Below are 17,777 nucleotides of genomic sequence, written 5' to 3' on the forward strand. Positions count from 1 at the left end.
TGATCCTTAGAAGGTGGTCTTGGTCAAGATAATGTGAGGTAATGCACTTGGGGAGGGCTAACAAGGTAATGGATTACACTATGAAGGGTAGGACCTTTAAAGTACTGAAGATCAGAGGGACCTTGGTGTGCATATCCACAGATCCCTGAGAATAACAGGGCAGGTAGATAAGGTAGTTAAGAAGGCATATGGGATGTTTGTTTTTATTAGCCGAGGCATAAAATGCAAGTGCAGGGAGGTTATGCTGGAACTGTATAAAACGCTGGTTAGGCCACAGCTGGAGTACTGCGTGCAGTTCTGGTCACCACATTATAGGAAGGCTGTGATTGCATTGGAGAGGGTGCAGAAGAGAATGTCCAGGATGCTGCCTGGGCTGGAGGGTCTGAGCTATGCGGAAAGATTGGATAGGCTGGGATTGTTTTCCTTTGGGCAGCGAAAGTTGAGAGGGACCTGATAGAGGCGTATAAGATTATGAGGAGCATAGATAGGGTGGATAGGAAGGCAATTTTTCCATTAGTAGAGGGGTCAATAACCAGGGGGCATAGATTTAAGGTAAGAGGTAGAAGGCTAAGGGGGGAGTTGAGGAGAAATTTTTCACCCAGAGGGTGGTTGGAGTCTGGAACTCAGTGTCTGAAAGGGTGGTTGAGTCAGAAGCTCTTGTAACATTTAAGAAGAATTTAGATATTCACTTGCGTTGCTATAGCCTCCAGGGCTATGGGCCAAGTGCTGGAAAATGGGATCAGTGTAGTCATATCTTTGTTGACCAGCATAGATATAATGGGCCAAATGGCCTCCCCTGTGCTGTAAATGTCTGAGTCTGTAAGATTGTATGGAGATGGCAAAGCCTTTGGAAAATTGGAGTATGGCAAGAAGCCATATTGGTATAAGTAGTGTGGTGACACTGAATATGTGCAATAACTAAACTGGATTTGAACGTCCAGAATTGTGTTCCAGCTCTTAGCTATCCCACTCCAATTCTATTTTTCACAACTGCAACAGGTCAAGACAGTACCATATTGATTAGAGTTTATTCATGCCCAGTGTAAGTGCAATTGCTCAGTGAGCATTAACCATACAAAGCATTTTCACACCTGCAAAGAGTTTGGTTAAATACCGTCTCCATTAACATGAAACTGGCTCCTAACAGAGTTAGAATTTACCCATATGGGCAGCAGGAGTTAAACATTTCAAAGATATTTCAATATAGCGAGGTGAGCAGCAGAGAGTAAGGTCTCAGTGAGGCTCAGTTCTTGCAATAAAGAGCAAAGCTAAATCCTGGTCTTGCTCCTGGCTATATGCTTTAGTGTCACAGAGATAAAAGCAAAATACTACAGACGCTGAAAATCTGAAACAAAAACAAAATTTGCTGGAAAAACTCAGCAAGTCTGACAGCATCTATGGAGAGGAAGACAGAGTTAACGTTTTGAGTCCGTATGACTCTTCATCAGACCTAAAGAGAAATAGAAGTGTGGTGAAATATAAGCTGTTTAAGGGGGTTTGGACAGGTGAAGCTGGATAGAGGGCCAGTGATAGGTGGAGGCAAAGGAGAGATTGCCAAAGATGTCATAAACAAAAGATCAGAGGGGTGTAGACGGTGGTGATATTAGCTAAAGGATGTGCTAATGGTGACATAAAGGGTAGAAAACAGGATGAGCAAGTGACAGATGGCCCTAGTGGGGGTGGGGTGGGGGGAAGAGATCGAAATAGGCTAAAAGGTGGAGATAAAACAATGGGTGGAAATAAATTTTAAAAATAATAATACAAATAGGCGGGAAAAGAAAAATATATATATAATAATTATTAGAAAAAAGGGGATCAAAAAGGGGTGAGGATGGAGGAGAGAGTTCATGATCTGAAGTTGTTGAACTCAGTGTTAAGTCTGGAAGGCTGTAAAAGTGCCTAATCAGAAGATGAGGTGCTGTTCCTCCAGTTTGCGTTGAGCTTCACTGGAACATTGCAGCAGGCCAAGGACGGACATGCGGGCATGAGAGCAGGGTGGTGTGTTGAAATGGCAAGCGACAGGAAGGCCTGGTTCATGCTTGTGGACAGACCGAAGGTGTTCAGCAAAGCGGTCACCCAGTCTGTGTTTGGTCTCTCCAATGTAGAGGAGACCACATTGGGAGCAGCGAATGCAGTAGACAAAATTGAGGGTAGTGCAAGTGAAGTGCTGCTTCACTTGAAAGGAGTTTTTGGGCCTTTGAACGGTGAGGAAGGGGGAAGTAAAGGGGCAGGTGTTGCACCTTCTGCGGTTGCATGGGAAGGTGCCATGGGAGAGGGTTGAGGTGTAGGGGGTGATGGAGGAGTGGACCAGGGTGTCCCGGAGGGAACGATCCCTGTGGAATGCCGCCAGGGGGGTGAAGGGAAGATGTGTTTGGTGGTGGCGTCATGCTGGAGTTGGCGGAAATGGCGGAGAATGATCCTTTGAATGTGGAGGCTGGTGAGGTGAAAAGTGAGGACAAGGGGGACCCTATCGTGTTTCTGGGAGGGAGAGGAAGGTGTGAGGGCAGAGGCGTGGGAGATGCGTTGGACACAGTTGAGGGCCCTGTCATCCTCACCCCTTTTTGATCCCCTTTTTTCTAATAATTATTATATTTTTTTTTCTTTTCCCACCTATTTCTATTATTATTTTTAAAATGTATTTCCATTCATTGTTTTATCTCTACCTTTTAGCCTATTTCGATCCCCTCCCCCCACCCCACCCCCACTAGGGCTATCTGTCACTTGTCATCCTGCTTTCTACCCTTAATGTCACCATTAGCTCATCCTTTAGCTAATATCACCACTGTCAACACCCCTTTATCCTTTTGTTTATGACATCTTTGGCAATCTCACCAGACTCTTAACTGAGAAGCTATGGTTTGAGTCACAGTCCTTGTTAATATTGCATGGATTTTGTCATGACACCTGAGAATTTTACACACCTTAGATCATAAAAGCTGTTTTCTTTTTTTAAGTATAGTCAATTGACAGTACCTTCATTTTTAAAAAAAAGCAAAGTTGAACATAAGAACTAATAAAATTGGCAATTAAAAAAAACAGAAAATGCTCGAAAAACTGAGCAGGTCTGGTAGCATCTGTGGAGAGAGAAACAGAGTTAATGTTTCGAGTCCAGTGTCACTTCTCTTTGGAACTGTTTTTCCAGCATTTTTTGCTTTTGTTTCAGATTTCCAGCATCCACAGTATTATGCTTCCAGTAAACTGGGTACCTTTCCCCTCCTCAATCCAAGGAGTGCATGTTATTGCTAAAATTGCTGATCCAGTATTAACACTCCCAAGAGATATTTCACCTCTGTTCCTCTTTTATTCTAGGCAAGATTTCTACTTTTCAAGGGAACTGCTTCTGTACTAGCCAATGGAATGAAGCTGCTTGGTATAACTCCAGTGGAGAAGATGTGATGAAACATTTGCTTTTATATTCTAGCCAATTTAATGACTTTACTCAACGTAACTTAAGTAAAGGTGTGATTAAGCACACAGGTTTACAAAAACTGATTAAACCCAAAGTAAACTTTGTTTTTATCTGAGTACCCACAAGGAAGAAGGAAAAACAAGATGGAAGACTGAAACTGCCCTTGTACAACATGCAGCAGAGAGCAGTTGTCCCTATAACTCAGCTCCGTGCAGTGCATGGCCCACGGTCCAGAAAGGAGAAAAATGAAGAGCAGAGAATAACCTGCCTGGTTTCAGACAGCCTATTTCACAGAACTAGGATCATAATAAATAGGAGCAAGAGCAGGCCATTCGGCCCATCACGCCTGCTCTGCCATTTAATAAGGTCATGACTCATCTGATTGTGACCTTAACAGCGCTTTCTTGCCTGTTCCCCATAACCCTTGACTTCTTTGTCAGTCAAAAATCTATCTAACTCAGCCTTGAATATAATTCAATGACCTCACTGCTGTCCGGAAGAGAATTCCAAAGACTAACAATACTCTGAGAGAAGAAATTCCTCCTCATCTCTGTCTTAAATGAGAGACCCTTTATCTTTAAACCGTGCCCCCTAGTTTTAGATTTCCCCCACAAGAAAAAGCATCCTTTCAGCATCTACCCTGTCAAACCCTCTCAGAATCTTATGTTTCAATAAGATCACTTCTGGCTCTTCTAAACTCCAGTGAGTATAGGTCCAACCCCTTCATGCCAAGAATCAGCCCAGTGAACCTTCTCTGAAGTGCTTCCAATGCAAGGGTATCCTTCCTTAAGTTAAGGAGACCAAAGCTGTACACAGTATTCCAGGTGCGATCTCACCTATGCCCTGTACAATTGTAGCAAGACTTCCCTGTTTTTATACTCCATCCCCTTGTAATTAAGACCAACATTCCATTTGCCTTCTGAATTACTTGCTGTATCTGCATGCTGATTTCTTGTAATTCATCTGTAAGGACACTCAACCCTCTGTACTGCAGCAATCTGCGGTTTCTTTCCATTTAAATAATCTGCTTTTCTATTCTTCTACCGAAGTGGACAACCTCAAATTTTCCTACATTATGCTCCATCTGCCACATTTTTACCCATTCATTTAACCTATCTATATCCCTTTGCAGACTCTTTGTATCCTCCTCACAACTTACTTTCCTACATACCTGTATATCATCAGCAAATTTGGCTACAATCCAGTCCATCCCTTCATCCAAGTCATTAATGTAGATTGTAAAGAGTTGTATTCTGTAATAGGTGACATCATGTACAAGTGGATCAATGATTCAAATTATTACTCTGGGTGCAATGGCCAACCAGAACCACATTCTTAACATTGAGCAGTACAGGGCTGAAGAAGATTAGATTATGTGGGCTAGGCAATGTGTGATACATATGAACATATGAATTAGGAGCAAGAGTAGACAGCCTGCTCCACAATTTAATAAGATCATGGCTGATCTGATTGTAACCTCAACTCCACATTCCCAACTACCTCCAATAACCTTTCATTCCTTGCTTATCAAGAATCTATCTAGACCTTGAGTGTTTATTCAGTACTGAGCTTAACAAGCAACTTGCTTTAAAAATCCCATGAGCTGCCCTTTTATTTCTACCCATTGCACGTTGACTACCTGAGATGGATTTCTACCCTGAAGGAAATATGGCCAAAGTAACTTGCAAACGCCCGGCCAACATTTACAGTTGGGGTTCTGTTTCTAATTGTGTGATTAGAGATAAGTCAAGTCAATTGAGACGAGACATGATATTCTCAAGAATATACCATCATGCACTATTTCACAAACACAATTCTTCTGTTTTTATTTGGTTTGGGATCTTTCATGAAAAATCAAAGTCATGAACCTACACAGTATGTCACAATGTTATTTTGTTACATGGTAATTATTCATTAGAATTAGCTGCAATTATTGCTTATTATAAAAGTTGCTGGTTAACAGTACAGTGTCTATTTAGCTCTGCAACCTGGACTTGTATACAACCATATTTTTGGGGTAAAATCTCCTCTGGTTGTGAATGAACTTGGCCAGTATTAAGGAGACACAGATTTACAGGTTCAAAAGTGGCCATAAAATAACTGGTATGGATAACGGTCAGAAAATCGTTGGCAAATTGATGTGGAGTTTAAATAGAGTAAAGGAGCTTACAGGGGTTACTCTGTACCTGGCTATCCTATAGCTGATCTGGAAGTGCAATGCAGGAAAGGAAAATCAATGCTAATTGGAGAGGATGAAGAAATGAGTTGCAGGCATTATCTCTAAGCAGTAACCTATCGATTATTTCCCTGATGCTGTGCAGGATGAAAATGCAAGATCTCTTTCTCTTCCTGGGCTACCCCAGCCCCTCACCAAATTATTTTATCAGATGAGAGCTTGTGGGTATATTTACTGCACCTTTTCATCCAAGGAAACTAATTTGAGGTACACCTCAACATGAAAATGCTAATATTACTCCGGTGTTACACCTCATCTGGTTGATGAATGCATTAAAGCCAAGTGTATGAGCACCCATGAAGAAAGTTGGGTGGGTGTGGTGTAATTTAGAACTGTGTTTCACAACTTGGCAATTTGTAAGCTTATTTTCCATGAAGTGACAATCCCTACTGAGCTCTCCTAATATTAAGGATGTATCACTTAAGAGAAAGCAGAGCTCAGAATGTGTCCCAAGTACAACATAAAGGGCACATTGTGACCGGCTCCCATGCAAAACTAGTTTTCAGTTACAAAGGACTGCTGACTGACTGTCGCACTCCACAGATGCAGGTCCAATAGCAGTAACCATGGTCCAAGACTGAACAAAAGCACTGAAGTTTTGAACTGCTTGCAAAACGATGAGCTTGCGTGCTATCAGTTGCTGAATGGCTAATTTTGTATACCTTGCAGTAGTCATAGGGACTGCTGGGTTTAACTGTAAACCATTAAAGAAGCTTCACAGTAAAAACTGGCAGTGGCTGTTTTCCTTATTTGGGGTTGTCTGTACCTCTTGTTTCATTGCACTTTTTTTTTTAATTGGGCCAGACTTCCACTTCCATTGTTTGACTGCTCCCTAATACTAACAGAATGATCTTAGGAATGTGGTGACAATTTGGAACTCGAATAATGGATCATTTTCTCTGGTGGTTTTATTTATAGGTAGACTGCTGTCAGGAGCTTGCTTTCATGCTCATTGCTATTAAGTATAGCATCAAACTTAAAGAAAGAGCATATAATTGTGCAAAGATAGGTGGAAGGCCAGAAGATTGGACAGAATATAAGGAACAGCAGATAGTTTTTGTAAATATTTTAACAGAAGAAGAGTTATCAAAGTGAGTGTTGGTCCTATAGAGAGTGAGTCTGGAGAATTGATAATGGAAAACAAAGAGATGGCAGATGAATTGAACAGGTATTTTGCATCAGTTTTCACTATAGAGGGTACAAATAACGTCCCAGAAGCAGCTATAAACCAGGAACTGGAAGTGGGGAAGGAAGTCAGGAAAATTACAGTCACCAGAGAAGCGGTACTGAGTAAATTGTTGGAGCTGCAGGCTGACAAGAGCCCGGGTCCTGATGGACTTCACCCTAGGGTCTTAAAAGAAGTGTGTAGTGAGATGGTTGATGCATTGGTTTTAATTTTTCCAAAACTCCCTAGATTCAGGGAAGGTCCCATTAGATTGGAAGATAGCAAATGTAACTCCCATTCTTCAAAAAGGGAAGGAGATGGCGGGGAACTACAGGCAGCTTGACATCTGTTGTAGGGAAAATATTAGAAGCTATTATTAAAGAAGTTATGACAGGGCACTTGGATAAGCTCAAGGTCAAAATGGCAGAGCAGACTCAAGGGGCTGAATGGCCTACTGCTCCTTGTTCGTATGAACTTATTTCTCACATGAAAAGTTGGGTGTACGATCTATATCTAGAATAACGTGGAAATAGATGTTTCTGTAACCTTAGCTTTGCTAACCACATTGATGTGATGGGACTGGTGGTTGACCATTTGAGTCTGCTGCAATATTTGCTCTTGGCTTTTCACTGAAGTTGGAAGCAGAGACATCTTTGTGCATAGCAGAATGCTGGAATCTCTATTTTGCTAAAGTTAAGTGCCTTTAAGACAGGTTTCTCCTGAAGAGATGGACATTTACAGTGAGCAGGGATCAGGAAGATAAGGGTGACTACAGCTCAGTGTTCAAACATGGATAAAAGAGCTGAATTCCAGAAGATGCGTGACTGCCCTTGATATCAAGGCAGCATTTGACTGAATGTGGCATCAAAGGACCTTTGCAAAACTGGAGTCAATGGGAATCAGGAGGGGAAAACTCTCCATTGGTTAGAGTCATACCTACCACAAAGGAAGATGGAGGTCAATCATCTCAGCCCCAGGACATCACTGTAGGAGCTCCTGAGGGTAGTGTCCTAGGCTTGATCATTTCAGCTGCTTCGGCGATGACCTCTCCATCATAAGTGGGAATGTTGGCTGATGATTGTTCAATGTTCAGCATCTATCACAACTCAGATATTGAAGCAGCCCCTGTCCATGTGTAGCATGGGGCTGATGTGTGGCGTGAATGTTACTTGCCACATAGGTGCCAGGCACTGACAATCTTCAACATTAGAGAATCTAACCATCTCCCCTTGACATTCAATGGTAATATTTGCTGAATTCCCCCACTATCAACATCCTAGTGGTTACCATTGACCAGAAACTGAACTAGGCAAGCTATGTAAATGCTGTGGCTACAACAAAAGGTCAGAGGCTGGGAATTCTGTGACAAGTAACTCATCTCCTGACTCCCCAAAGCCTGTCCACCATCTACAAGATACAAGTCAGGAGTGATATGGAATATCCCCCCACCCCCCTTGCCTGGATGAGTGCAGCTCCAACACTCAAGGCCAACACCATCCAGGCCAGTGCAGCCCATTGATTGGCACCCCATCTACCACCTTAAACATTCACTCCATCCACCATTGATGCACAGTGTGTACTATCTACAAGATGCACTGCAGCAACTCACCAAGGCTCCTTCAACAGCACCTTCCAAACCCATGACCTCTACCACCAAGAAGGACAAGGGCAGCAGATGCGTGAGAACACCACCATCTGCAAGTTCCCCTCCAAGCCACACACCATCCTGACTTGGAACTATATTGCTGTACTTGCAATGTCGCTGGGTCAAAGCCCTGGCATTCCCTTCCTAACAGCACCGTGGGTGTGCCTATACCACATGGACTGCAACAGCTGTAGAAGGCAGCTCACCCCCTCAATGACAATTAGGAATGCTTGCTTTGCCAGCGACGTCCAGATTCCACAAACTAATTTTAAAAGTCCTATAGAAAGTATTAATGATTTGCTAAAGGTGATTCCAATTAATGTGCTGCTGTCTCTTTCGTGAGACTTCACATCATACAAACTATAATGTAAAAACAAAGTGCTCAAAATACTCAGCAGGCCTGGCAGCATCTATGGAGAGAGCAACAGTGTTAACATTTGGAGCCGAGTATAATTCTTTGGCAGAACCTCTCTGCCGATGCTGCCAGACCTGCTGATTATCTCCAACACTATTTATTTCAGATTTCCAGCAAATAATTCAGTAAATTTGACAAGACAAGTATATAAATTCTAACTTTAAACCTACAATGTCACCAGTTCCTTTTGCGAGAGTTTACAACATGGGTACTCCCCCCATTTTTGGCTTACACCTGGTTCTACCATTCCATTTCTCTCCCTCTCATTTCACCCCTCCCCACCCCCATTCACCATTGCCTCTGTGCTGTTCAATAGATCATGCTGAACAGTGGGAAAACCAAAGCAATCGTCTTCAACTTCCACTATAAATTCATCTCCCTCACCGCTGATGCCACTCCCCATCCCCCTCCCCAAGACACCATCTCATGCTAAACAAGGCTTCATAACCTCAGTAAATTATTCCAGCCTGACTGGACATTCTGGTTTTCATTCTCTCTATCACGTGAGAAAAAACACCTACCTTCATACTAATTGCCCACTTGCCCATACTTCACACCTTTTGACCATTGAAACCTTCATCCGTCTTTCTCTCTCCCACTATCCCAGTGTTCCTGGCTGGGCTCCAATCCATAAACTTAAGCATGTCCAATGTTCTGCTTCCCATATCCCATCCCATATGAAATCCTGTGTACCACCCACCTAGTCCCTGTTGATCTACATTTCAGTCCAATTCTGCCCAATCCTATAATTCCTTCCATGGTCCAAATTGCTGCCCCTCCCCCCTATGTTCTTCTAACTTTGGCTTCTTGTGCTACTACCAAGCCTTCATCTGCTTTTCCGCCTCTTCCTTTAAACTCTCCTCCTCCCAAGCTTTAGGTCACCTTCCCAATAACACCTCCTTTGGCATGTTATACATTTTCCTTCTACACCACTCAGTGGAGCATTTTGGGTTGTTTTTCTCCATTAAAGGCACTATACTAATGTAAGTTATTAACTTTTCTTAATGTCAATATGCATTTATTAACTACTTGTTTAAAAACAAGGAAATTAAAAAAACTGTCATCACCATACCAATCTGATTAAGTTGGTTTCCACTCTTTAGATTATTTTTGCAATAGCATTTTAGTGAAAAATCAAGTCCTGGAATATACTGAAATGAGAATCTAAAGGAAGAGCTTAGAGAGAAGCATGGCGACGAAGAATGTTTTGAATAGTATCTGCTACAGACATTGAAGCTGTAAAAGCACAATTTATCAGGGACAGTAATGTCTGATAGGAACATGAACTGTGCCCATGCAGCTTATATCATTGTAAATAATTTACTAATCGACGTCCCAGTGTAAAGTGTAGATGACAATAAAAGGCTTAATGTGACAAAACAACCACCAATTTTCTATAGAAATTACTTTCCAGGGAGGAATCTCTTTCCATGTTTTTAAGTTCCTCTGAATTTTTCTCTCCTTTTTGCTCATTGGATTTTGGCCCCTACCACAATGAAGTAGTAGTATTTTTGCCATGTTAAATAATTGCATTTCTGTTGTAACAGTTATTTTTCCTACAAGGCTTCCCTGTCACACACAAGTAGCCTTGTGCTTGAATGCAGCACCTGCAGCAGAGTCATACATTTAATATTAAAATTACATTTATATACCAAGTTCACCATTTAAACTATTGATTGCGCAGGCTACAAAGTAACCATTAACCTTTTCCCAAACTCTGGGATTAATAGAAAATGAAAGAATATCAACCTGAAATTTTAACCCTCTCTCTCTCTCTCTCTACATGTGGCAGTATTTTTGCTTTTGATTTATTATTAGTCAGGTCCTGGTAGCAGGATGCCTGCCTGTTAAACTCAAGTACTATTCACCATTGCCAAACTATGTGGTGGGGTGGCAATAGGGAAACCCCTTACCTTTAATGATTGTTGTCTGGGTCTAGAGCTTGTGGAGGTCTTGTGGTGCAGTGGCTAGCGTCCCTGCCTCTGAGCTAGAAGCTCCGGGTTCAAGTTCCAACCCACAAATTGATGACCAAGCATGGAAGGTGCGTTTCTAACACAGCCAAACATGATGATCATCAACCCGCATCTTTTTATTTTATTCATTCCTGGGATGTGGACTTCACTGTCTGGGCCAGCATTTATTATTCATCCCTAGTTGCCCTTGAGCAGGTGGTGGTGAGCTGCCTTCTTGAACTGCTGCAGTCCATGTGGTGTAGGTACACCCACAGTGCTGTTAGAAAGGGAGTTCCAGGATTTTGACCCAGCGACAGTGAAGGAACAGCAATATAGTTCCAAGTCAGGATGGTGAGTGACTTGTAGGGGAGCTTCCAGGTGGTGGTGTTCCCATGTGTTTGCTGCCCTTGTCCTTCTAGATGGTAGTGGTCATGGGTATGGAAGATGCTGCCTAAGGAAACTTGGTGAATTCCTGCAGTGCATCTTGTAGATGGTACACACTATTGCTACTATGCGTCAGTGGTGGAGGGAGTGAATGTTTGTGGGTGTGGTGCCAATCAAGCAGGCTGCTTTGTCCTGGATGCTGTCAAGCGTCTTTAGTGTTGTGGGAGCTGCACTCATCCAGGCAAGTGGGGAGTATTCCATCACACTCCTGACTTGTGCCTTGTGGATGGTGGACTGGCTTTGGGGAGACAGGAGATGAGTTACTCATCGCAAGATTCCTAGTCTTGCCCTTGTAACTACAGTATTTATATGGCTAGTCCAGTTCAATTTCTGGTCAATTGTAAGCCCCAGGATGTTGATAGTGGGGGATTCAGTGATGGTAATGCCATTGAACATCACAGAGCAATGGTTTGATTCTCTCTTGTTGGAGATGGTCATTGCCTGACACATGTGTGGCTTTGATGTTACTTGCCTCTTGTCAGCCCAAGACTGAATGTTGACCAGTTTTTGCTGCATTTGGACATGGACTGCTTCAATATCTGAGGAGTCGCAACTGATGCTGAACATTGTGCAATCGTCAACGAACATCCCCACCTCTAACCTTATGATGGAAGGAAGATCATTGGTGAAGCAGCTGAAGATGGTTGGGCCGGGGACACTACCCTGAGGAACTCCTGCAGTGATGTCCTGGAGTCCAACAACCACAACCATCTTCCTTTGTGCTAGGTATGACTCCAACCAGTGGAGTGTTTTCCCCCTGATTCCCATTGATTTCAGTTTTGCTAGGGCTCCTTGATGCCACACTCGGTCAAATGCTGCCTGATGTCAACAGCAGTTGCTCTCACCGCACCCCAGGAGTTCATCTCTTAAGTCCATGTTTGAACCAAGGCTGTAATGAAGTCAGAAGCTGAGTGGCCCTGGTGGAACCCAAACTGGGCATCAGTGAGCAGGTTATTGCTAAGCAAGTGCCGCATGATAGCATTGTTGATGACCCTTCCATTACTTTACTGATGATCAAGAGTAGACTGATGGGGCAATAATTGGCCAGATTGGATTTGTCCTGTTTTTTGGTAACAGGACATACCTGGGCAATTTTTCACATAGCCGGGTAGATGCCAGTGTTGTAGCTGTACTGGAACAATTTGGCTAGGGTCGTGGCAAGTTCTGGAGCATCAGTACTATTGCTGGAATATTGTCAGGGCCCATAGCCTTTGCAGTATCCAGTGCCTTCAGCCATTTCTTGATATCACGTGGAGTGAATCAAATTTGCTGAAGACTGGCATCTGTGATGCTGGTGACCTCCAGAGGAGGCCGAGATGGATCATCCACTTGGCACTTCTGGCTGAAGATTGTTGCAAATGTTTCAGCCTGATCTTTTGCACTGATGTGCTATGCTCCTCCATCATTGAGGATGGGGATATTTATGGAGCCTCCTCCTCCAGTGAGTTGTTTAATTACCCACCACCATTCATGACTGAATGTGGCAGGACCTCATAGCTTAGACCTGATCTGTTGGTTGTGGAACCGCTTAGCTCGTTGGTAGTGCCACATAACATGATGGAGGGTATCCTCAATGTGAAGGCGGGTCTTTGTCTCCACGACGACTATGCGGTGGTCACTCCTACCGATACTGTCAAGGACAGATGTATCTGTGGCAGGCAGGTTGGTGAGGATGAGGTCAAGTATGTTTTTCCCTCTTGTTGGTTTCCTCACCACCTGCCGCAGACCAAGTCTAGCAGCTATGTCGTTTAAGATTCGGCCAGCTCAGTCAGTAGTGGTGCTACCAAGCCACTCTTGGTAATGGACATTGAAGTCCCTGAAGTTAACATGGAGAGCACTGATCCATCAGCTGAGGGAGGGCAGTACGTGTTAATCAGCAGGAGGTTTCCTTGCCCATGTTTGACCTGATGCAGTGAGACTTCATGGGGTCTGGAGTCAATGTTGAGGACTCCCAGGGCAACTCCCTCCTGATTGTATACCACTGTGCTGCCACCTCTGCTGAGTCTGTCCTGCCAGTGGGACAGGACATACCCAGAGATGGTGATGGTGGTGTCTGGGACATTATCTGTAAGATATGATTCCATGAGGATGACTATATGTTAGGCTGTTGCTTGACTAGTCTGTGAGACAACTGTCCCAATTTTGGCACTAGTCCCCAGATGTTAGTAAGGAGAACTTTGCAGGATTGAGAGTGCTGTTGTTGTTTCCAGTGCCTAGGTCAATGCTGGGTGGTCCGTCCAGTTTCATTCCTTTTTTGTGACTTTGTAGTGGTTTGATACAACTGAGTAGCTTGCTGGGCCATTTCAGAGGACATTTAAGAGTCAACCACATTGCTGTGGGTCTGGAGTCAAATGTAGGCCAGACCAGATAATGACAGCAGATTTCCTTCCCCAACATGCCTGTAGTAGAGTGGGAGACACTCCTGGTCAGCCATGCTTGATGCAGAGTGGCACCCCGCAAGCTGTAGCCTCTGGCTTCAGGCTAACAACCTGTTCTTGGAAAAACAAGCTGTGGAAAACAGGTATGTGCTTTGTCTGCCTCATGCATCTCTGACATGGAGGTCTAAGTTCTAAGTCTAGAGCTCGTGTGCTTAAGTGTCACCTTTGTACATTTTGATTAGGTGAACATAGGATCTGATGTGGCACAATTATGGATTGTTTAGCTATCTCACTTCATGAATCCAACCAAAATAGATCACTGGCTAGTATTACAGATTAAAATTCCCGTGCATTTTTTTTAAGTTGTTCAACTTGTGTTTTTCCATCCTTGTCAGCATTGGCTCTAATGCTTGAACTCAAAACAACCATTTGAACAATATTACAGCGGCAAAAAAGATTAAAACGGGAAATTAGTAACACCTGGAAAATTGTCAGAGAATGAGAGAAGATAGGGAAGAGAGACTTTCAGGAAGAGTGAGAAAGAAATTTGAGATGTACATTGGGATAAGAATGAAAGAAAGCATAAACCATTCAGAAAGAGAATGGGAAAAACATAGAGGCACAATGACAGGATGGGAACAGAAATACCTGGAAAAACTCAGCAGGTCTGGCAGCATCGGTAGAGGAGAGCACAATTGACGTTTCGAGTCCTCATGACCCTTCAACAGAACTCGAAACGTCAACTGTGCTCTCCTCCGCCGATGTTGCCAGACCTGCTGAGTTTTTCCAGGTATTTCTGTTTCTGTTTTTGTTTTGGATTTCCAGCATCCACAGTTTTTTGCTTTTAATGACAGGATGGGTTTTGTTTGGTCTAGGAACAAGGAACCTTAATTAAAAAAAATCCCAGCCAGGACAAATGTTTTAAAAATGATATCAATGATAGACCAGGATGATAACTACATCTGTGCATTTAAATACTGCCTTTTGTGATCTTAGGACACAGCAGTTGGTGGAATTAAAATTCAATTAATAAAATCTGGAATTGAAAGCTAGTCTCAGTAATGGTGACTATGAAACTGCCAATTGTTGTAAAAACCCATCTGGTTCACTGATGTCCTTTAGGGAAGGAAATCTGCTGTCCTTACCTTGTCTGGCCTTTGACTCCAGACCCAGAGCAATGTGGTTGACTCTTAACTGTCCTCTAAAATGATCTGGCAATTCACTCAGTTCAAGGGCAATGCTGGCTTTGCCAGCGATGCCCACATCCCAAGAAAGAATAAAGAAAACACTCTACAGTTCAAAAGTTGGCTGATTCACTAGAATAATACCAATAACAAGAAGGTAGAATTATGGAGAAAAGTTTACGCCAAGTGAAAATTGAAGAAGTAACCAGGGGACTATTTCTGCTGTTTGGCAAATTGGTATAAGCAGGTGTAGAATGATGTTTATCACTAATTGAATGAAGTGAAAAGTTACATGAAAGTTCTTCACATAAATGGTCAGAACAGGGAATGCTTTTCTACAAGTGTCTGTTAAGTAGACCAAAGATATGGGGAAGCTACTGAGGTGACAGACTGATTAGCATCAGTCCAAAACGTACCCTTTCTGACAGCATCTTCCAAACCTGCAACTTCTACCACCTAGGAGAGCAAGGTGAACACCACCATCTGAAAGATCCCCTCCAAGCCACACACTATCGCAATGTGTAACTATATCACTGCTCTTTCCATGTCACTGGTTCAAAATCTTGGAACACCCTCTATACTAACACTGGGGGTTTTCAGATTTTAGGGTTGGGGTATAAGACCCCTCTAATTAAAATCTCTAAGTTCCGAATTCTTAATTTCTAACACTAGGGCCCTCAGTTGTGCCTGATCTAACAAGGTAACTAGTTTTTCTGAATCAAATAGAATTTATTAAGCAAGATTTTACATATACTTAACAACAAACAGTGAAGACAAAATAGAAGTTTCTCATCCCTCATGATCCATGGATTTCTTGAGTATTGCCAGTGCATGTGATGTGTCTTTCTCTTCTTCTGTCTCTGAAGTAATGTTGAACTTTGTCCAGAAGAGTCATACCCAAGAAGCCATGGTAACACTGTGCCAATAAAGATACCAATTTTCCAACTTTACTCCCCACTTCTCATCATTGTGGAATCCCTTATTTGAAAATAGTCCAAATTCACCTCTTCCATTGGCTTAGGCTGCGAGTCATCTTGTGTCTCCCCACCTCTGTAACTAGAGTCATATAGACTAAAGACAAAGGTCTATCCCTTGTTTCCTCATGGCCCCCAGAGTTTACATTTCATTGTAAACAAATGATACATTTCCTTCCATTAACAGAAGTTACAAACAATGTCAACATTTTTTAACCCAAGCCCCACAGATACTAAACATATTAACAAATGTTAACAACACTTCCTGCCTGTACAGGAGTGCTGGTTTGGGCTGCATTAGAGTGCTTCTGTTGGGGTTTAGTGAGAGAGGGACTTGTAAGAGTTAATTTCTATCTAACGCCTAATCTTTCTTTAATTTAGCAACTAACTAAAAGTTGTTCTTTGGGTTAGGAGGTGAGTTTTAGTCCAGCTTTAAAACAGGGGTTATATAAACTCTGCTTGCAGCTGCAGCTAGTTAATTATTTAATTGGCTTAAACAAGTTTTCAGAAGCTAGATTCAGGTAGCATAAAAGCAAACCATCTACAGTGCTGTTTTTGTCTGAACTGGAGTGCTGCTTAGGGCTCCATTAGAGTGTATCAGTTGGAGTTTGGTGAAGAGGGAAGGAGGGATCCTCTCATTTTCTACCTTTCCTCAGTAAGGAGAGTGGCTGCCTTGGTAAGTAGGACCTGGTGAGTAGTTCTTCTGTCCTTAGTATTCTCTAAACTAGAGGAATTAAAAGTAAAGGGAGTAATTTAAGGGTAAGTCATGGCAGAGCAGCTCAGCCAAGTGGAATGCTCCTCCTGTGCGATGTGGGAAGTCAGGGACACTTCCAGTGTCCAGGGCAACCATGTGTGCAGGAAGTTTCTCCAGCTGCAGCTACTCAAAATCCATGTTTCGGAGCTGGAGCTGCAGCTGGAGTCACTATGGTGCATCTGCAAGGGTGAGATCTTCATGGATAGCACATACAGCATGGGAGTCACACCGCAGGTAAAGAGTGCACAGGCAGAAAGGGAATAGGTGACCACCAGACAGAGTAAAAGCATAGGCAGGTAATGCAGGAGTCCCCTGGGTCCATCTCCCTCTCCAACAGATTTTCCATTTTGGATACTGCTGGCAGAGATGGTTTCTCAGGGGAATGCAGCAAGAGCCAAGTCCGTGGCACCATGAGTGGCTCAGCTGCACTAGGGGATGTTGGGGGGCGGGGGAAGAGAGAGTGGGAGACAATAGTGATGGGGGATTCTATCGTAAGGGGAACAGACAGGTATTTCTGTGACCACAGATGTGACATCAGGGTCAAGGATGTCACTGAGCGGCTGCAGGACATTCTGAAAGGGGAGAGTGAATAGCCAGAGGTCATCGACCATGTCGGTACCAACGACATAGGTAAAAAGGGGGATGCGGTCCTGAAAGCAGAATATAGGGAGCTAGGAAATAAATTAAAAAGCAGGACCTCAAAAGGTAATAATCTCAGGATTACTCCCGGTGCCACATGCTAGCAAGATCAGGAACAGACGAGATGAATGCATGGCTGGGGAGATGGTGTAGGTGTAGGATTCCTGAGGCATTGGGACCAATTCTGGGGAAGATGGGACCTGTACAAGCTGGATGGGTTAACAATGCAAATAGATTTAAACAGCTACTATATGATTGCAATTATGGAGATATGGCTGCAGAGTGACCAAGGCTGGGAACTGAATATCCAAGGGTACTCGATATTTAGGATGGACAGGCAAAAAGAAAAAGAAGCTGGTGTGGCATTTTTAATTATTGGAATCCATTATTAAAGAAGTAGTAATGTGGCATTTGGAAAGTCAAAATGCAATCCATCAAAGTCAGCATGGTTTTATGAAGAGTAAATCATGTTTGACTAATTTGCCAGAGTTCTTTGAAGATGTGACAAGCAAAGTGGATAATGGGGATCCTGTAGATGTACTATATCTGGACTTTGATAAGGTGCCACACATAAGATTAATA

General features: G+C 43.0%; 1 protein-coding gene across 1 annotated transcript in view; it reads left to right on the top strand.

Annotated features, from left to right (window-relative positions):
- The window catches only part of rars2 (arginyl-tRNA synthetase 2, mitochondrial), a 76,250-nt gene extending 69,878 nt beyond the window's left edge, over nucleotides 1–6,372 (top strand). Inside the window, exon 20 of the mRNA XM_078542434.1 lies at nucleotides 3,310–6,372. Within this exon, the coding sequence (XP_078398560.1) occupies nucleotides 3,310–3,396 (87 nt within the window). The 3' untranslated portion in view covers nucleotides 3,397–6,372. The remainder of the gene's footprint in view (nucleotides 1–3,309) is intronic.
- Nucleotides 6,373–17,777: the final 11,405 nt, after the last annotated feature.

Source organism: Cetorhinus maximus, chromosome 5 (genome assembly GCF_964194155.1).
Source record: "Cetorhinus maximus chromosome 5, sCetMax3.hap1.1, whole genome shotgun sequence".
Classification (NCBI taxonomy): Eukaryota; Metazoa; Chordata; class Chondrichthyes; order Lamniformes; family Cetorhinidae; genus Cetorhinus; species Cetorhinus maximus.